The sequence below is a fragment of the Crocuta crocuta genome, unplaced genomic scaffold (genome assembly GCF_008692635.1).
Source record: "Crocuta crocuta isolate KB4526 unplaced genomic scaffold, BGI_CrCroc_1.0 scaffold59-1, whole genome shotgun sequence".
In the NCBI taxonomy this organism is placed as follows: domain Eukaryota; kingdom Metazoa; phylum Chordata; class Mammalia; order Carnivora; family Hyaenidae; genus Crocuta; species Crocuta crocuta.
Window position 1 is genome coordinate 260,096 of NW_027551579.1, and position 21,602 is coordinate 281,697.

Sequence of the window (21,602 nt, forward strand, 5' to 3'; positions counted from 1 at the left end):
CGCGAGTCCTCACAGCGGACCGCGCCGCCGCGACCTGTCGCTCGACGCGAGAGACGCGGAAAGACCGAACGCACGCACTTCCGGCCCCAGCCGAGCGAGGCCCTCGGGTGCGTCCGCGGCACTGCCTGAACGGCAGGCCCCCCGCGCCGCTTCTGCGCCTGCGCAGGGGGCCTAAGCTCTGTAGCCTAGGCGCCCCCGGGCGGGATGTGCGTTGGCGTCAGCGTTTTGCTAGTGAGCTCGCACTTCCCGGAGTGCTGCTGAGCGTGACATCCCTACAGTAACACTAAGGCGGTGCGTGGCCGCCAGTCACATACTCAAGACTTTGAAGCTGACTTTTTTACTTGTGCCAAAGATGGAAGGGACTGGTGACAAATGCCTCGTGTTATTCTTGTGTAATATAGACAACCTGTGACTCGTTTGAATTGAACTGAATTTGCTTTTCAAGTTCAGTCACAATCTGCTGTACAGCGAGCAACAGAATCTAGTGATCCAGTGTCGAAAGAATATTAACAATATAGTCTCGTGAGGGGTGGAAGAAAATGACGCTGATTCCTGGAAAAATATAATGGATAAAAGAGATGGAAGAAAATTGAAAACATGAGTTGTCTTATAATCACTAGGAACATTATATATGGTAGTTTGAAAAGACAAAACCTTGTGCTAGAAAGGCATTAAATAACTATAAATTGAGAGGGGTAAGGGAGAAAAGGGACCTTCAGGGTTGTGTCATGAGAATGTGGCTACCTCTGTCCCCAGTCATAGGGAGGGAACCTCTTAAACCCTGGGAGTGACAAAGATGTCTCTGATTCAGGGTGGGCCCTGGCAGTTAATGCAGAGTCCACTCTGATGGGGGCTAGCCAGGCCAGGAAGACCAACCATGTGGTTAGAGGGTTGAGACTTTGATGCCGGTGATATCAACCCTACCCCTGGGAAGGTCAGGGAGTTGGAGCAGAAGCGAACTGGAGATTGAAATGGCCTATATAATGAAACTTAAATACGCAAGACACAGAAGCAGGTGAGCCTCCCAGGTTGACAATACACTGGGTAATTCTACACTGATGTGCCATGTGCTAGGAGGGTGAGGTGTTGTGATGCCATAGGGAGGGGACAACAGAAGCTTCATCTGTGGGACTCTCCCAGACCTCTCCCCATGCGTCATTCCCTTTGGCTGGTTTGGTTTGTAATTTTTTTTTTCTTGCTGTAATAAAACTGTCATCCTAAGTATAACATGTTCCTGGGGTGCCTTACTGGCTGTCAGAGGAGCATAGGATTCTTGATCTCCCACTTGTGAGTTCCAGCCCCATGTTGGGTGTAGAGATTACTTAAATAAATCTTAAAAATTAAGTATACTATGTTCCTGAGTTAAGCCCTTATAGCCAATTATTGAACCTGAGGGGGTAGTGGGAACCCCCAAACTAGTAGCCAGCTAGTCATAAGAGAGCGATCTGGAGACCCCCACTCCCCAGTTTTTGTCTGCTGTCTGAAGGCAGTCTTGTAGGAGACTGTGCTCAACCTACGAAGTTTGACCTAATTCTGGGTCGTTGGTGTCAGAAGTTACTGCAAGGGTACTTATGGAAACATTTAGCTGGAGCCCCTAACCTAGTCCAGGAGTTCAGGAAAGCCCTTTGCTTAGATGATGATGAATTTGAGACCCAATGGAAGACCAGACATAGGACCAAAGGTATGTATGCATTGCCTGGACTGGGGTGGAGAGGGAAGGATATTGAGATGCATTATGTACCAAAGCAAAGATAGTAACTGAAATTTACACACAACAGAGTAGCACAAAAAGCTTTTCCGTTTGTGCTGCACACATTCTGATTCTTCCTGTCCCCAAACTTGCCAGTGACCTCAGCTGTTAGAGATATATCCTGAGCCTCAGATGTGTTTGGAACAGGAAAAAACTTATCCAAGGCCGGACAGATGACATGAGGCCTAGAACTTCACTCTTGAAAACTTAAACAGACTGCATGGCCATTAGATTACGACTCCTAAATGAACAAAGAACCATCCCTGTGTTGTGCATAGTAAACATGGTATAAATGTTGAGGTCACTACTTTGGTTCAATATACCAGGCAACATGTTTATACAAAGCACAGTTAGAGCAACATCTGTCCTTTTCCCTTAACCACTCTATATTTTAAAACCCCTGTTGTAAAATGCAAGCATAGAATCCCAAAATATAAACAGCCTGGAATCCCTTATGCACTTGTTTGTGAGTGAAATCATTAGTGGGTTGTGGGGTACTGGTGGATCATAACTGGTGGCTAAAAAAAATTTTTTTAAATGTTTATTTCTGAGAGACAGAGAAGATAGAGCATGGGCAAGAGAGGGGCAGAGAGAGGAAGACACAGAATCCGAAGCAGGCTCCAGGCTCTGAGGTGTCAGCACAGAACCCGATGCAGGGCTTGAACTCAGGAACCATATCACGACCTGGGCCAAAGTCGGACACTTAACCGACTGAGCCACCCAGGTGCCCCTCAAATGGTGTTTTTAATAAAACAATTTGAAATATCAGAAAATGAAATGTATAGTAAGGACCAGTAATGTCATGTGAAACTTTCATGTCGGTTAAATATATCCATCTATGTACTGGTCACAGAATAAAGTTAAAGTCCCTTATTTCTTCAATCAAGATATTTAGATAAAGAGGCTGAGAGGCTTGTCCAAGGTCATGCACAAAGGTGCATCAAGAACCAGATGCCCTTACACTGCAGCCCATGGTTCTTTACACAAAAACCTAAAGACCAAAAGGAGCATCCTGTGTTAAAGACTAAAATTACGTATCAGAACAACCAATAAAAACTAAATTATGAAAGGGAAAAAAAGGCTAAAATTAAATATTTATACATACACTGAATTTTACATAATATACACTAATACACACTATAAAGTATACACAATAAAAATATATGCTACATATAGTCTACATCTACAGTCATAGTTCTATATGGTCTATAGGTGATGCATCTTTATGTAACTTTAACTGGAAGTATATGCAAAAATGCTCAAGATTATCAGGATAAGTATTTCCTGAACCATACTTAACAAAAGCCTAGATTCTAAGAACCATAGGGGATGCTAAGCATAAAATACCCAGTCTCTGGAAACAGTAAAATAGAGCTGATTTCTACAAATTACACTTTAAAAATCATTAGGTTTCCCTGGTGCTACAACCAAAAGGTGGGATTTTCAAAATAATCAGGAATAACTGACTGTCCCTCAATCCCCTTCTCCACTCAAGTGACAGGACACCTGCATCACTGATTCTGCCTGCCTCAGATCAGCATCCTTGGATTTCCCCCACCTCCCCCTCTCGGATACAGACGCAGCTTGGTAAGATCTGTGAGAGGGGCGACAGCTATAGCACAAGCTTAAGCCCCAAGGCAATACAATGGTATTCTCTCCTCTTGTTGAACTTTACACTTTGTGGCCTAATTACATATTTTATCAGAAAATATCCTTTAAATAGGGTATTTCTGAAAGATTGTTTCATTTCATACTACTGCATGGCATCAATTTAAGAATCATGAGATTTTCCGGGAGAGTATTTTTCAAATTGAAAAAAAGAAGAGATCTGCTTTATAGACAATTTACCAAGGACTTCAATAACGAGTTTAATTACCGGTTGAGAATAAGAAATCAAAGCAACATTTCAATATAATATTCTTTGGTTAGTTTATTACTAGGTTGATGAAGTAAAATAAAAACCCAGAACTCCACTTGTCACAAGTTCAAGAGAAAGGGGGGAAAAAAATCATCGGCTGTTATATAACAGCCCTTCAAACCTTCTTCTTTGTGATTGTTATTTGTATTAGATAGATATTCCGGCCTATCTAGGTCCAATCTGTATTAAGGTATGTGTATATATATATACATATATATATATATTTTTAATTTACTCACTTTAATTTAGTCTCATCCCAAGTAATTCTTTGCCCCTCATCCCAAGTAATTCTTGAAACAACTGTCTCAAGCGTTAGTTACATTTTCCCATCAGATGCTAATATATAACCACCAAGATTTTTTTTTCATAATCACTAAAATTCTAAGTGTTTACCTTAAGTATAAAATAATGTCTTACACCATCAGCAGTAACACATAATCATTGGTGACTCATCTGTGTACATCTTAAAACAAATGCTTCAAAGGTGCTATTACAATGTGAATGAACTAAAAATGTTCCCACGTTTCACACGTACTGTCCATAAAAAATTCTGCAATTCGATACATGGGTTTACCACAGTTTTATTATGAGTACTCAAGGGAGCAAAATAATCTTCGGATTGTTACTTCTGTTTTTTCTGTTTCTTAGTCCGTCCATTTTTCTTCTGCCCTTTCTTTTTCTTCTTAAGGAGAACAGCTTTTTCTCCAATAAACAAACTTTTAGAATGTCCTATATTTTTTGAATCGAGATTAAGTCCCTGCTTAGGTTTACTGACATTCTTCAAACAGGGATTTGAATTTGGCTTTAATTTTTCTTTATTGACAGAACGCATGACTCTGAGTTTTCTTCCCATCAGTTCAGAATTATTTAATTTCAGAGCAAGATGAACAGCATCTGTATTCTGGAATAAAAATCAATATATTAATTTCCACCAGAAACTGCTCTGCAAAGGCACTAGTAAAACTGTGACCTGAGTGGATCAGGAGAAGTTTCAAGCTTGCACACAGACAGACACCCTCCCGCTTCCACATCCAAGAAGTCCAATCCCATGGCTTTCAGTACTCTCGTTTTGGTCAGGCTCCTCATGAGTTTCTCCCCAGGAAACACTCAGCTGCCGTGTCACACCAGGTAGGTCACAATCCAACAGGCTTCATTTTCCTCATTGTAAAATGGAGTTTCAACCAACTAGACTAGGCACATGCAATCTTTTAAGCCAATGAGCCTCCCTTCTCACAGGCTCCTTCTGCAAATGCTGCACTGTGTTAGCGGACTTGAGAGAAAGGAACTCCCTTTCGGTCTCTGAGATGTTGGACTAGATGCCTTGCAGAATTCTGGTTTCCTTAATGTTTTTTTATTGCGAGAGAGAAGGCATGAGAGCAAGCAGGGAAAGGGCAGAGAGAGAGAGAGAGAGAGAGAGAGAGAGAGAGAGAGAGGGAATCACAAGCAGGCTCCGTGCTATCAGCACAGAGTTGGGACGCTTAACCGACTAAGCCACCCAGGTACCCCTGCAGGGTCCCATTTAGATCCCAAATTCTATTACTCTTTTATTCTAATACAGAACCACTAAACGCTAACAACCTTGAATATTCATTAGATGTTTGCTAAAGGACTTTACCAACTTATCAAGTAATAATAGACAGCACAGGGGCTCAGTCTGTTAAGCAGGCGACTCTTGGTTTTGGTTCGGGCCATGATCTCACACTTCATGGGCTAGAGCCTGGCATCAGGCTCTGTGCTGACAGCAGGAGCCTACTTGGTATTCTCTCTCTCCCTCTCTGCCTCTCCCCCACTCGAGCCCTCTCTCAAAATAAATAAACCTTTAAAAAAAAATAGTAGACAATAGAGAAACACTACAATGCAGTAATGATGGCAACATAGGCTTTTTCTCAAAAGCTATCTGGTAATAATACATCTCAAGAGTATGATACATGGTCATACATCTTGACCTAGTCAGTAACAGCCCACTGGGGAACTATCCCAAAAAAGCAATAAAAAACTACACACAAACATTTGGAGGAAAAAAGCCACCCCAATTTCATTTTTACAGGGAAAAATAGAGAACACTGCAAATTTCCAACGTTTGAGAAACATGAGGGAAAAGACAGTATAAATTATGTTACATCGCTCAAAGGAACATGCTTACACAACAGAAAAACACAAAGCAGATTGCAAAGTTTTATGTTCACAGACAGAAGTTCAACTTTAAAAACGAAGGCACAGAAAAAAACTGAAAGGAAATGTATTAATGGATGCTTGTGGAGGAGAGAAAAACTTAAGTGCCAGTATGTATATTCTAATATACATAGTTTAAGAAAAGTATATTCTAATATACATAAGTTTAAGAAAAACTTAAGGCAGTATGTATATTCTAATAGGATGTATATTCTAATATTGTTAGGCAGGATACACTGGTTAATATTTAGCATACTAAATATAACCAATTTTGTACAAAGACTAAAATTTTTTTCTACCTGTGCAAACGGGCCAAGTCTTTCCTCCATTTTTAGAGATTTAATACCTTACACCTTTCATGTCCAATATCTAAAACATTATTTAATAACATGAATATGGAGAAAGAGGGACCCAGAATGTCTTTTGATTAGGTACGGTTACAGGAATAGTACTCTAATATGACAGGTTATGAGTTTAGTTTCCTGAAGGTGGAATTTGAAGGTGACAGTTATGTCTGAGAGATGAGCCCAAGCAGTGATAACCTCTCCAGCGCATTTCCAAGGACAGTGGCAATGCACGAGTCTCCCATACCTCAAAGAGTACGTAGCCGAACCCTCTGCCGACTCCAGTGACTGGGTCTCTCACAATCCTCACCGCCACAATACTCCCACAGTCCAAAAAGTGGTTCTCAACTAATGATTCTTCCACCTCTAAAAACAAATTCGACCAGAGCACAAGTAAGGACAGAATTGCCTTTGAAAGCCGGAGCTATTTAATAATATAGCAAGTTAATGTAATACAATATAGCAAACCCCATAAAAATCAGTCAAGTTACACTCTACACTTTCTCAAGTTAGTCTTTAAGCAAAACATTAAGTTACTACTCAGTTGTTATTTTCCTGTTATTTTAATGATAAACGGATCCTTTATTTGTTTAAAACTTACTGTATGGAAGATTCCCCACAAATATTGATCTCTTGTCCCTCTGAAACACAAAGAAGGTTAATAAAAATCACTGGAGCCGAAAATGGAAGTCATCCGAAAATCCACTCTCCCTCACCCCATGTATCCGACAGGTCTCCACTGCTCTGATTTAACTACACACCAGTCCCTGATCTGATTATTTCTTCTGTCTTCCTTCTTGAAAGTGAGTAGGCACCAGAGGAAGTAGGGTTGTTTTTGTTCACAGCTAGCTCTAACACTTGGCAGTGCTCAAGACAGGCATGCTAGGTTGGCAAAGTCTCTCTGTACCGGGCCAGATAGCAGGATGTCAGGCATTGCGGGCCAAGTGGTCTCTGATGTAACCTAATGGGTGTGGTTGTGTGCTAGTAAAATTTAATTTAAATAGCACAAACAGCTGATGGACTTGGCCCTCAGGGCAGGTCTACAATCAAAGCCAGAGAAGTCTCCCAGGCCTTGGTCATTTCCCAGCTAGGTCACTCTGACCCCCCACAATAACGCACATCAGGTTTGTGTGGGGAGCTCTCACATGAGGCCTTCATTCACTATGAGAGACCTTTGTGAACTGCAAATCCAGTCACATCACTCCTGCATGTCAACCTGTGGGACTGCTCCTGGGCAAGATCCAGACTCTTCAACACGGCAGCCCACGGTCTTCATGATTTGGCCTAATTCTCCAACAGCAAATCACTACTGTTCCTTTTCACACTCCACCTGCTAATAACTGCATCAAGCTCTTGCCATTCCCTAAGCAAATTAAGTTTTGGCCCCCGCCACATACACTGTTTAAAATTTCTTGAGCCTAGATAACACTGACTCATCTTTCGAGTCCAATAGAGCACCTGTTGTTCTGGCAGCCCTCCTCTGTCCTTTCTTGCCGGCACCCCCCAGGACAAGTGTCCCATTCCTGAGCTGACAGAGCATCCTGTGTACTTATCAGAAAACAGTGCTGGGGGTGCCTGGGTGGCTCAGTTGGTTAAGGGCCAAACTGTGCTGATAGCTCAGAGCCTGCTTTGGATTCTGTGTCTCCCCCCCACCCACCGCCCCAACCTCTCTCTCTCTCTCTCAAAAATAAATAAACGTTAAAAAAACAAACAAACAAAAAAAACGTGCCACAGTCAGCCCATCTGTCTTCACCTTTATACTGTGAACCCCTGCAGGACTCAGGCTCTGTCTCAGCACTGCATGCCTGACACAGAGCAGGGACTCAAAACCTGTTCGAGTTGTTTAACTTTCTCGATCTCGGTATATGAAATACGGTGTTGGCCCGGATGATCCCCAGCATTCCTTCCAGGCTAACACTACGAGCACTTGATCTGTGGGTGGGAGTACAGCGCCCTTGGAAGTTGGGGACAAAGGTCCTTGCGCCAGTCTGTGCACCAACGCTGTGACCTCAAGGGCCGAAGTGTTTCCTTCTTGGCTTCCTCATGCTCACTGATGATTCCACTCCTCTCAACAAAAGACAACGTTCTCTCTACGAGACTCCAGTTAAGTTCTTTAAACAACTCAAGTACCACTTACAGATGAAGTCTCAGATGCCAGATCAACTCTGATACGAAATCCATCTGCAAACTGGGCCCCGTTTCTGCATTACAAATACGAAGGAGGAAAATGGCTGTTAAAGATGAGCACCGAGTTAACGGCAATATTTGCTCTAAAGTCAAACCAAAGAATAAAACGTACTCATACATACTTAAATATAATCATTCTATTCAAATCTCAGTGAGACCAAATTACCTTTTCAATGCTTTTGTGGCAGCGCTCTCATCCTTAAACACAACATAAGCATTAATATTTTTCTGATCAGGATGAATTTTATTTCTATACAAAAAAAAAAAAAAGGATAGTGTAAAATCTGTTCATCTCAAAGTCATTAACAAAAATACGGTTTGTTTTCTACTCTCAATCAGCACATAGGACAAGAATTCCCAGGGGAAGTGTCATCTCTTTTAATAAATATTTAGTAATAACGCAAACAATAACGTACAACTTACACTGATATTAGACAAAACACATAACCTTCCTATCAGTCATCACCATGAGAGAGCAAGTGGGCCCCCCAGGCAATGTCACAAAGCCAGAAACAAGAATCTTAACTGCAACCCTGCACCTAACACACATACACGCAGATGTGACCACCAACTTGATTTTTCCTTTTTACTGTAAGATAAAAACTACACAAATGTGTATAGCTTAGAGAAACACTAAAGATCATAACCCTTGCAGCCACCGCCCACCCCAACAATTCTCTCTGTGCATCCTTTCCTCCAAAGGTAACAACCACCCCTACATTTCCAGAAACCATCTGCTTGCGTGTCTATGTGGTTTTATCACAATCAAGTGTCTATTCCTTGGTCATACTTTGATGTTGTCCATGTAGGGACTTGAAGTCTTCTAAGTCTGTTTAATCTGCAGGATTCTGCCTTTATCTCTCTCTTTACCTTACTGTTCAACCTACAGAATTTTCCAAAGCCTGTATTGTTTTGATTGCGGGCTCACAGTACAGGTCAACGTGTACTTCCGGCCTCCCTAGTTCTTGTAAATTGGCAGCTGGATCCAGAGGTTTGCTCAGACTCAAACTGGACATCTCTGTCAGGACTGGAGGTAGTGCTGTGTCTGCTCAACGGGAAGCAGGTTATGACTGGTTTTCACTCTTTTTTTTAATGACTACAGCTATTTGCTGCTCCATGCCTCCACCCATTGATTCACTAGGCTTGCGAAATGGTTCTATAATTTAGATATGGCCAATCAGCAAAAAAGGCCTAGGAATGACCGCAGATTATTCCCTGAAGACATGAACCTATTGTTTTTAAAGTAGCAAAAACGCTAATAAACAAGTGAGTACCATCAAGAAAGGCACTAGGAAACGTCAGGGCGTTACTCACAGCATTCTGTAATAATATACTACACTCTCTGATAGTTTTAAATCAATAAAACTAGATGCGATTTCTTGAATGCCTAACATAATACTGGGCACTGTGGTAGATACTTTGTGCATTCACTTAATGTCCCACCTCTGACATGGGTGTTACTTTTCTGATTTTATGGATAAGGAAGCTGAGACTCAGAGAAGTGCCATGATCACAAGGCAAGGAGTGGTCAGCCCAGGACTTCAAACGAGCCTACTTGATTCCAGGGCTCCCACTCTTTCCCTGAAACAGCTCTGGACAATATCCTACTCAACTTGTTTTAGTGTTGAAATGTTTGCATCCTCCCCAAATTCTTATGTTGAAATCCATGTAATGCCCAATGTGATGGTAATAGAAGGTGAGGCCTCTGGACAGGGCTGAGGTCAGGAGGACGGAATCCTCTAGAATAAGTCATGTGCTCTTAAAGAAGAGACCACGCAGTGCTCCCAGCCCCTTCTTTATCTGACTGTTGGACTATAAAATGTGAGAACGTGGTAAGAAGGCACTGGCTATGAAACAGGAAGCTCACCTGACCTCACCTCACCAGAATGGAACCATGCTGGCACTTCATTCTAGCCTCCGAGACTGTGAGAAAGCAATTTCTATTGTTTACAAGCCATCCAGTCTGTAGCATTTTGTTACAGCAGCCCGAACAGATGAAGAGAAACCCCAAGACAACCTAAATGGAAAGTGACTTTAAAAACTCTTAACTGGGGGCACCTGGGTGGCTGTCGGTTGGCTTTGAGCATCCGACTCTTTGATTTCTGCTCAGGTCACAATCACAGGGTCATGAGATTGAGCCCAAGTCTGGCTCTGCGCTGAGCACGGAGACTGCTTCGGGTTCTCTCCCTCTCCTTGTCCCTCCCCCACTTGCACTTGAGCATGCACACACTCTAAAAAAAATTAAAAAATAAAAACTCTTAACTGTCCTCTATGAGAAAAGGTCCCTTGACACAAGGAATACAGGGGGGAAGCACCCATTTCTGCCCCCTTCTATGTGACAAGATCCTGTTTTGTATCAAGCTTGATGGGTGATTTAAAAAAACTAATGGCAAGGCGCCTGGGTGGCTGGGTTGGTTAAGTGTTCGACTTCGGCTAAAGTCATGACCTCGCAGTTCACGGGATCAAGCCCCTTGTTGGGCTCTGTGCTGACAGCTCGGAGCCTGGAACCTGTTTCGGATTCTGTGTCTCCCTCTCTCTCTGGCCCTCCCCCACTCACACTCTGCCTCTGTCTCTCAAAAAATAAATAAATGTTAGTCACCATGCTGTATGCGATATCCCTGTAACTTATTTATCTTATACCTGGAAGTTTGTACCTTCTGACCCTCTACACCTATTCACCCCCACCCCCTTCCCTGGCAACCACCCACCTGCTCTGCGTCTATAAGTTGTTTTTCATTCTCTTTTACTTCACCTAACATAATGCCCTCAAGGTCCACCAACGTTGTCAAAAATGTAAATATACTTCTTTCCCTTTTTTAGGCTTGAATAATATTCTTTTTTTTTTTTTTAATGTTTATTTATTTCTAGGAGACAGAGAGAGAGACAGCGTGAGCAGGGGAGGGTCAGAGAGAGAGGGAGTCACAGACTGAAACAGGCTCCAGGCTCTGAGCTGGCAGTCAGCACAGACCCTGACGCGGGGCTCGAACCCACGAACCGTGAGATCATGACCTAAGCGAAAGTCGGACGCTTAACCAACTAAGCCACCCAGGCACCCCAGGCTTGAATAATATTCTTGTGTGTGTGTGTGTGTGTGTGTGTGTGTGTGTATCCAATCATCACTTACCTTGGCTAATGTAAATAATGCTGCAATGTTTTCTAAATACATTATTCTGTTTAATATAACTACCTGTATATTGATGTACTCTATATACCTATTAATGTACCTATATCTAATATATACACATCTGCTTGTAAAATCTATTCTTTCATATCCGAGTTAGAAATAACTCCAAATTAGAGATTGACAGGAAACCCTGCATAGAACTAAAAATGAGAAATAAAGGTTGTACATTTTAAATTTACATGTTATATGTCAATTATATTTCAATTTTAAAAATTAATGAGAAATAAAGGGAGAGTAAAGAAAACTTTTGTGTCTCGTCCATGGCACTGGGTGCATGAGGAGGGTAGGGGAAAATCCCCTGAGAATACGAACACAAGCTACAGTACCAGCACGGTCCCCAAACCTTCAAACAGAGAGCTTAAAGTGGTCTTGGGCTGGCAGTACCCCCCAGGTAACTGACAGAAGCAAACACAAATTCTCTCTGGAAAAACCCGACCAGCCAACCATAACTATGGGACACCGCTGATTTTCAGATGCATCTTGACTTCAAAACGTTAACATATGGGAATATGTGTGCCTTAGAACTGATAAAATAGGGTATTTATGAGTTATACTACAATACTTGGGAAGAAAACTTCCTTATTCTCTTCCAAATACAATACTTGATTAAATGTCCTTGAAATTTCTCATGGCACATTTTCTAGCAACTTATTTTATAATGCTTACTCTGATTCTACAATTTATGTTAAGGCTTAAAGACAAACATCTGATCAATTTATATGCTATTACAGACATAATAGTCAAGTAGTATGATGTACTATACAAAGATAAAAATCCACGAGAACACAGTCTTAACATTTTAACCAAAATGCAAGACAGTTAAGATTACTCCCTTTCCCTAATTATAAACTACTTACTTTATTGCTGCCAGCTTTTTGGACAGAGTTCCTTCTGCTGGAATCTTTTAAGAGAAAAAAAAAAACGGAAGGGTTTTAAAGAAAACTCATTATCTGAAATATTACTTCAAATTAATTATATTTTAATGAATTGAATTCTAAATATCTTATTCTGATGCGATGTAATTAAAACATCCCCTAAAAAATTCTAGGGGACCAGAAACAACTGTCCTAATGTCATATGAACGGGCTCTGGTGGCTTAGGACAAAATTTTCCAATGATATAAGACCATGTTTAGAGTTTGCAAGCAACGACTTTTAATCTAAATCGAAGTAAACATACTGTGTCCTCAACTGGGGTCAGATGACTCAAAGGGATCTCTGGTCATAAGAGGATATGGAGGTTAAAGGCACATATGAAAAATGTACGGAAAATTGTTTTATAAAATAAGCTTGGAAAAAAGCAACATTTCTATATTAATTTTTTTATTGTACATTCTATATTTTATTTTTTGTACATTCTGTATGATTTTAATGTCTAAATTGGCAAATAATGTAAAGACATTATTTGCATCCATATATCAAAGGGGTTGTATATGCCAGCTGGCAAAAAAAAAACCATGGTACATTTTAATTGGGCAAATCGGGGCGCCTGGGGGGCTCAGTCAGTTGAGCGTCCGACTTCGGCTCAGGTCATGATCTCACAGTTTGTGGGTCCAAGCCCTGCGTTGGGCTCTGTGCTGACAGCTCAGAGCCTGGAGCCTGCTTTGAATTCTGTGTCTTCCTCTCTCTCTGTCCCTCCCCCACACATCCTCTGTTTCTGGCTCAATAATAAATAAACATTAAAAAAAATTTTTTTAATTAATTGGGCAAATTAGGTAATTTCCTTTACGTTCAAATTCACTTTCTTTCCAGTCGTATATAGAAGAACTTTCATACTACTTCAGAGTGAGGGGGTTATGGAGGAGACGGAAATTCAAGTCAGTGACTCTGACCGTCAGCAATGTGCCAATCCTGAGATACAGGCTGGGGCACTGAGATACCTCAGCCGGGTACTGAGAGGACAAAGGGGAAAAGATTCAGACCCTGCAAGTTCACAGAACAGCACCATCTAAGAATGTCAATTTAACTTAGGACAGATACTGTAAATGTCCTCTGGAAATCTTTCTTAGTCATCCGATATATAGTAAAACCAAGAAATTCTCACTTTGTCTTATTCACAAACTCTGAAAATATAGACAGTGCCACCATGCAGGACATGAGAAATGCCCAAGTGAACCATCAACAGGTGAATGATGCTCATCCAAACACATGTACTAGGTGCCTTCTAGGAGCCCTCAAGCATCTATACCTTCTTACTGAAGATACAAAGGAGTAAGTATAACATAAAGCAAATAAGGTATAGAAACAATTTAGAGAAAAAATACCACTTGATGACATAAAATAAAAAGAAAAACTTAAGTAACATTTTAATGCCTACTGAAACAGACAGTATTTTACTAGACAAAATGAGACTTTAAGGAGGAGTCCCAACAAAGCCAAAGAACGGAGCAAAAAAGAGTGAGAAAGTGCAAGGGTCTGCTCAGCAACAAGGGCAGCTCCGGGCCTGCAGGAGAGTCACACGTGGGGGAAGTGAGGGCCTCAGGGTCACCCTACATCAACTGTCAGGCTAAGAACCAGGACGGACTGCACTCACAGCAAGAGGAATATAAGGGTTTTAGGCAATTCCGTGTATGCTTGAGGTGCACAATGTGCAGGCACTGGTGACCCACGAACGAGCAAGACAAACACGCTGTTTGCAATCAGCTTTCGGTCTGGTGGGGTAGATGAATAATGTAACAAGTAAGGGACAGTGTCATAAGGACTATAATGAAGTATGGGGTGCCAGAGAATGCACAGCAGGGCCATCAAAGAGACAAGTAATCCAGGGATACACCAAGATCCCCAAAGTAATACCAGGCCAAGGTGTGTTGTGTGTATGCATGCACACGCGCCTAAGTGGTGTGGTGTCTGTAAGTGGAATGATCCTGAGTTCCAGGAAGAAGTACTTCAGGGAAATTAAGATGACAGTGGTATGCTGGACACAGGTAGGCTGAAGGGAGCCTCTATAACTATTCCAGCAAAAGGTAAGGAGAACACAGGTAGAACAAAGCAAAAAAGGAAGCATTCCTCTTGGGAAAAAACAGAAACAAAAACAAAAAACAGTTAAAAAAAACAGACAGGTAAGGGCACCTGGCTGGCTAAGTCGGTTAAGTGTCCAACCTCGGCTCAGGTCATGATCTCACTGTTCGTGGGTTTGAGCCCTGCATGGGGCTCTGTGCTGACAGCTCTGAGCCTGGAGCTCAGAGCCTGCTTCCCATTCTGTGTCTTCGTTGCTCTGCCCCTTCCCTGCTCAGTCCATCTCTATCTCTCAAAAATGAATACATGTTAAAAACAAAAAACAGAACCCAGACAGGGATAAAAACAATAGGCTGGGTGGCCCAAAGAAGAGTCCAAGGCAACAATGAGGCTTCAATAATGAGGCTTGTAGCCTGGGATGGGGTTGGGGGAGAGATGCTGAAACTGGGGTGCTAGAAGATACCCAAGTGGATGTGTCAGGCAAGGATCTGCTCTCGAGAAATGGGACTCTAAAGGGCAAAATACATATGGAAAAAGCGAGAAACGAACACCATGACAGAAATTATGGACACTGCGCCCAAACCTGGGAAGAGGTCTACTTTTACGGAAGTGGGCAATTACGCCCTCGGGGGACATTTGGCAAGACTAGAAAAATTCTGGATGTGGCAGTTTGGGTGGGGAGGGTGCTACCGGCGCCCAGTGCGCAGAGGCCAGGGATGCCACTGAACATCCCACAAGGCACAGCACAGCCTCCAACAACAAAAGAATAATCTGGCACAAAACGTCCCTCGTATCAAGGCTGAGAAATTCTATTTCAGAGAATCACGTGAGACAGAGAAGTTAGATACAAGGAATAAACATTTCTTATATTCTAATACCATTCATTACATTTAGAAAACATGAACGATGCTTATTTCGTGCTCCAAGGAGCATAGCTATAACTGGCCTAGAGTGCGCAGCTTTATACTTCTATGAAGGTTTAACATTAATTTTTTTTTTTAAAAAAAACCTCATCTACCTGTGTTTGGAGCGTAAGTACTGTCTGCAGTACACCAACTCTCATACTGAATGCCTTGGAGCCCAGAAATACTATTCAACACGTATTAATGTTCCGCAAACAAAAGTCCACCCCCCAACAACGGTATCATTTTCCTGGGTGAACTCATTAATTTCTTAACATGGTCCAAGAGTCAGAAGTCGATCTTCAGCGCACCTCTTGTCTGCAGCTAGATTTGAACCTGTTGATTCAAAAGGCTGTGCCTCTCCATCTCACTAATACCAACAACGTTAATACCTCAGACTTAAATGCAATACGTTTCAAGATTTGCAATTTCAAGGCAGGGAGAGAACATACCAGAGAACGAAATCGTACAGATTCTATCTGTCCATACTCTTTAAAAAATGACTTCAGCTTCTAAAATAAAAAAACATATATATATATATACACTTTAGTCTACTTTCAGAACATCAAAAAAGTGCCACAAAAGAGAATTAAGTAAAACCATCTGATAATCTTTTACTGCCAGGTTTTATTTTAAGAACATTTCAAGAATAACTAGCTATACTCTACTCAGTTGGAAGACAAAAAATATTTTACACGCACACACACATATACATAAAACGCACCCCAAATTCTTGTTAGTATCCATAAGGCATGCATTTTTTCTTTGAATCTTTTATAACCTTTACCACATGTAAACTATAAAAGTACTTAGGATGTATTCATTCATTTATACAACAAGTATTTATTAAGCCCCATGCCCTACGCCAGGCACGATTTCAGGTTTACATTCTAGTGATATGTAACAGAAGAGAGGTCTGGGTGGAGTGGAAAAAAAAAAAGCGAGATATGTTACTGCAATACTTCAAGTAAGATTTGCAAAAGGCTGAATAAGGGCAGTGACTATGGGAATGGAAAGGAGAGGGTGCATACTGGAATCAAGCTACAGAATGATTCATGTAGTCATTTACAATGAAGCTATATGTTAATGACTTGTTAATTACCCAAGTGTAAACAAAGTGTAAAAGTTATGAGTTATTAACTTCTCTGAATCCTTACAACGTGCACCTTACAACATGCAGATTACACACTTACCTTCTTACTACAGGTGACAGGCAAATTCCCAACAAACACTGTTCTCTCATTCTTTAATCTCTCTTCTTCTTGGTTGATTTCAGTTTTCTTTCTTTGATTTACAACTGTGTGATCTACATCATCAAGTACTTTTTTATCTGTTGCTTTAATACCATATTGAGATGAACTTCTTTTCTGTCCTTGTTTTTGGTGAATTTCTTCTTCTAAATCAGCACTTGCTAGAGCATTTTCCCTTTACAAGGCCAAAAAAAAAGAAAAGGAGAAATTAGGAGTCCTGAAGTCACGTGTAGTATTTGACAAAGCACAAAGGTCTGAAATATTTCTCACCTACTTCTAGCTTTCCTAAATATAAACTTATGATTCAAAAATACATCTAAATTTGAGCAGCAGCATTATCAAAAAGTGACCAATATCTCTAGAATACTCATGATTAGAAAAACTTGGGGCACCTGGGTGGCTCATTTGGTTAAACATCTGACTCTTGGTTTCAGCTCAGGTCATGATCTCACAGTTCCCGAGTTCAAGCCCCCCATCAGGTCCCACACTGTCAGTGTCAGGAATCCACACTTTCTCTCTCCCCCCTCTCCTGTCCCTCCCCACTTGCGCTCTCTTCCCAAATACATATAAATAAATAAATAAAAAAAAGAATGATGTATTAAAAAAAGAGATTAGAAAAAAATTAAGCTCAATTTTTGAAGATATGTTAAAACTGGCACGTAAAAGCAGAGCAATAAAAGTTGTTCATTTAAACAAAAGTTGTAAAGCTGTTGGAGGTCTAGTTTAGGCTCTATGAATGCCCAGTTTCACTCTCTGCTCTAGAACTCCGGGGCATCTGCAGCACTCGTAGGGAGTCTATAAAGGTTACTACGGCTGCAAAGTATTTCGTAAAAGCAATGTGACCAATAGGGAAAACCAGATTTCCTACTTTTAACTGTAATATTTCAAGGACTGCTTGTCTAAAGTACATTCTAAAACGGCAAATACAATAGAAGCGCTGGTGCATATGGATAAGCAAGACCTGAGTATCAGTCCTAACAGAGAACTGGACAGAGATCATTTATATATATTTTTAAGTTTATCTACTTATTTTTATAGTAACCTCTACACCCAAAGTGGGGCTCACACTCACAACCTCAAGATCAAGAGTCAAAGGCTCTTCCAACTGAGCCAAGTAGGTGCTCCTGAACCGGGATCTTAAGGAGAGAATGAGAATACAAGTCGTGGATAGTAAAGGATCCATTCACTCAGTAAATATTTACTGGCTTTCTATTCTAACATCTGAGGATAGAAAAATAGAGAGACTATTAAAGGCCATTCAATAGTCCAGCCTCTGAAGAGATGAACAAAGTTGACAATACAATTGGTAATACAGTATAGAAAAAGAAAAGAACCACTAAAGGCTTCTCAGAAGAGGAAAGGCAGTCTACTCAGTAGACTGGCACATACTACTCAGTAAGTTTTGACATTATTCTTCCACTAGACCATAAGTTCCACTAAGGAGAGGGTTCATGTCTACTTTTTTGTCCACTATAGCATATAAAGTACCGAGCAGGAATGAAAGGAACTAAGGCAGTGTGGCAAGGCAGGAATCAGACCCAGGACCATAGCTGTTATGTGAAAGTGCTTAGATTGTGTCCCATAGAGCATAAGGAGCCACTGAAAATTTTGGGGTACCTTAAAAAGATCATTTGGGCAGCAGAGTAGAGGAGACCAGTAAGGAGACAGTTATAACTGCATGTATTTGAGAAGACAACAGACCAACTTGAGGAAGGGAGGAGTGGAAAGGGAACAACAAATTCAAGAGATATGAAAGACAGCACCATCAGCACCTGGCAGCCAATTAGATATGCAGGGGAAAGAGAGAGTATCCGAGGACTCCCAAGTCACTGGCTCGGGCACCTGGCTGGAAGGCTGGTGGTGCCACGCATGCAGAGGAAAACAGGTCTGATGAGCCTAAGCAGCTCAGTCTGAAGCATTCCGAACTTGAGGTGCAGATGACTCTTGAACAACATGGGTCTGAACTCCACTTAAATGTGGATTTTTTTCTTTTTATAAATATGGTACAGTACTATAAATGTATTTTCTTTCACGATTTTTTAATAACATTTTTTTCTCTAGCTCACTTCATTATAAGAATACAGTACATGACATATATAACATGAAAAATACGTGTTTATCTGCTATTTATGGAAGGCTTCTGGTCAACTGTAGGCTATTAGTAGTTAAGTTTTGGGGGAGTCAGAAGTCATATGTGGAATTTTGACTATGTGGGGGTCAGTGCCCCTAACCATTCCATTGTTCAAATGTCAACTGTATATAGAGTACATATATGTGTATATATATATATACGTATATGTATATATATACTGCAGATGCCAGAGGCAAACAGATACAAAGGTCAGGAGATCAGGAGAGAAACCGCAACGGTGCAGCCATGGGCATAAAGAAGATTAGGGGCGCCTGGGTGGCTTAGTCGGTTAAGCGTCCGACTTTCGCTTGGGTCATGATCCCGCAGTTCGTGGGTTAGAGCCCCGCGTNGACTGGTCAGCATGAAGGGTAGAAAAAAGTCCTGAGAAGATGACCACAGAGTCCTGAGGGAAATCAACATTTACAGAGCAGGAAGGAGGAAAGGTACCCGCACGAACACCAAGAAAGAACGACACACAAGAGGAGAATCAGAAGAGATTACGGTCAAAGAATCTAATAGCTTGAGGAAGAAAAGCCACCATGTGGAATGGAAGGGGGAAGACGTCTGAGACACAGGCTGTACTGCCCACTCAATACGGCAGCCAGGTCAGGATGCCTTCACTGTGCGCTGCTTCGGAAGTTTGGGGAGATCACATAAAAACAAACATGACAAGTGAACAGTCAGATTCAACAAGTCAGAACAAGTCTCCTGGAAGAGAAAACAGATCAAGAGAAAGAAGAGAAACAAGTATAACGTTTTTCTGAAAGCCTGACTGTGAGAAGACTGAAGGTATGGTAGCAAAAATAGGGTTTGGTTTTGTTAGATTTCTCTTTTTAGGATGAGACTCTTGAGCACGTTTTTATGATAAATGAAAGACACAGGAGAGAGAAGAAAATGGACATATCTGACAGAATAATCCTGAGGGAGACAAAAGAGTGCGAATACGTGGTATTCGCAGCACAGGTGACTAAATTAACCTTGGACAAGGCAGAAGATACCTTTCTCTGAGAGAAAGGGAAAAAAATGAAGGATGTGCATATATACACTAAATTGGATGGGGCGCCTGGGTGGCTCAGTTGGTTAAACGTTCAACTTCGGCTCAGGTCATGATCTCATGGTTCGTGGGTTCGAGCCCTGCGTCGGGCTCTGTGCTGACAGCCAGCTCAGAGCCTGGAGCCTGCTTCTGATTTTGTCTCCTCCTCTCTCTGACCCTCCCCTGCTCGCTCTCTCTCTTTCTCTCTCTCTCTCTCTGAAATAAATAAAACATTAATTCTAAATGGGAGAACAAATAGTAGTAGTGAGTAACTGTTAGTAATGACTACTAGCTCTCTGACTAGGTAACAAGTATCATCTGGTGAGAAAAAGAAGAAATTAAGAAGCTTAAAGAGAGTGGCTTCACAGACATGGAAGTTACCAGGGAGCCTGTGATGTGACCACTATTCAGATCTTGATCAAATAAACTAATGAAAACATTTTTAAGCTAATGGGGGGAAATCTGATCTCTGAGTTTGGGAAAACAAAGCTCATCTTTTTCATGCTGGAATATTTACACATTTATATTACAGACCTCAAATTTGCTTCCACTTAATGAGGGAGATTTGAAGGGTAAAGATGAAATAAGATTGGCCAAGTGCTAGTAATTATTGACGCCGGATACATGAGGTTTTCCTCATCTTTTCCAACCTTTGAATATGTATGACATTTTACATAATAAAAATTTTTTTCTGTAAAACTTAGAACTATGAAAGGAGCTGAAAACCAAGATGAAGAACGCAGGTATCAAAATCTCAATTTCTTTACCATCTAATTTCTTTCCCATCAATTTAAGACAATTCTACCGACCTGTTTGCCAACTTTTTGTCTGCTGCAGAAAGTTTCTTCTTCACTTTCATTTTTTGTGAAGGTTCTTGCAAAAGTGATCCTTGAATCTGGGATGTACTTTCTTCCTCCTCATCCCGTTTCCTTTTTTTCGTAGTTTCCTTTTAAAAGTTGGAAGTTATGTTTGAGACCTCATCTTTTTAAATAACGTAGCAGTCTTCCTAAATTAGCAAATTTTCTCTCACCAGACTCTGGCAATGATAGGTTACTTACAATTAATCCTATCTGCTCTATTTCAGAAATCGTGCCCTGCGAGGCGGACTGCTTATTCTAAAAGCCGTTCTAACGGGACATTCGGAACAGAATTCAGTGACTTACTTTAGGCACGGGCACATACACGGGTGGGAGCTGAGGCGCAACAGAGCTGAAGAGGGACGCCAGTCGAGCTGTACTATTTCCGGAGGGGCGCCTGTTCTGGAACAAGCTGCTGGCGACTTGTCCAACCACATAGTCTCCTGTCGGATTCCCGGGAACGCCGTCCTCCGAGTCATCTCTAGACACCGACACCAGACACTCAGCTACGCCAGGCCCCACCGCTCCGCCCGCCGGAGCTCCCGAAAGCACACCCTGCCCAGGCAGACGTGCCACGCGCCACTCACCCCTCGGCACCTTTCTTTTTCTTCCGCTTGTTCTTCCCTTCCACCCGCATTCCCATCCTGAGGCTTCTTAGACAGCCGCGGCACACGAGCCCGCACTTCCGGGTCCCGGCTACTTCCGCCCCAGGAACCACGCCCCTTCCGGTCTGGGCTGCGTAGGAGCCGGAGACACCCGGCGAGTCGGCGCAGGGCTTCCGGCGCCAGTTTGGATCTCTTCAAGCTCGAAAGAAACCTTTCTTGAGAGTGAAGGAAGTCTTCGAGAGTAGTTGAGGCCTGAAGTATAAATAAGAATCAGCCAGGCTGGGTGTGCGGTGCCACTCCAAGAGGAGAGAAACA

At 41.7% G+C, this 21,602-nt stretch overlaps 2 protein-coding genes across 3 annotated transcripts in view; both read right to left on the reverse strand.

The window, feature by feature from the left end:
- The window catches only part of TOMM20 (translocase of outer mitochondrial membrane 20), a 16,256-nt gene extending 16,163 nt beyond the window's left edge, over nt 1-93 (reverse strand). Inside the window, exon 1 of the mRNA XM_077751725.1 lies at nt 1-93. The gene's annotated coding sequence lies outside the window, so the exon portion shown is untranslated.
- Nucleotides 94-4,233: 4,140 nt separating this feature from the next.
- Nucleotides 4,234-21,602, reverse strand: RBM34 (RNA binding motif protein 34). 2 transcript variants are annotated; one of them, XM_077751705.1, is made up of 11 exons: nt 21,270-21,601; nt 20,989-21,163; nt 20,635-20,771; nt 16,605-16,836; nt 15,864-15,923; nt 12,413-12,456; nt 8,538-8,621; nt 8,322-8,385; nt 6,786-6,825; nt 6,432-6,550; nt 4,234-4,569 (listed from the first exon to the last, which is right to left on the reverse strand). In XM_077751705.1, exons 1-11 carry the CDS (start codon nt 21,323-21,325, stop codon nt 4,291-4,293), a joined length of 1,290 nt encoding a protein of 429 aa, XP_077607831.1. In that variant the 5' UTR covers nt 21,326-21,601; the 3' UTR covers nt 4,234-4,290. The 2 variants fall into 2 exon arrangements, with proteins under 2 accessions (XP_077607831.1, XP_077607832.1); XM_077751706.1 differs by lacking the exon at nt 15,864-15,923 and having other exon boundaries at nt 21,270-21,602.

What these genes read in the sequence shown, in the direction of transcription:
- RBM34 (XM_077751705.1), bottom strand. Translation starts at nt 21,325, where the DNA reads ATGGGAATGCGGGTGGAAGGGAAGAACAAGCGGAAGAAAAAGAAAGGT. An exon ending in GACAAAAAGTTGGCAAACAG is followed by an intron (nt 16,837 to 20,634) that starts GTCGGTAGAATT and finishes GGCCTTGTAAAG; the next exon opens with GGAAAATGCTCTAGCAAGTG. An exon ending in CTGTCACCTGTAGTAAGAAG is followed by an intron (nt 15,924 to 16,604) that starts GTAAGTGTGTAA and finishes TTTTTATTTTAG; the next exon opens with AAGCTGAAGTCATTTTTTAA.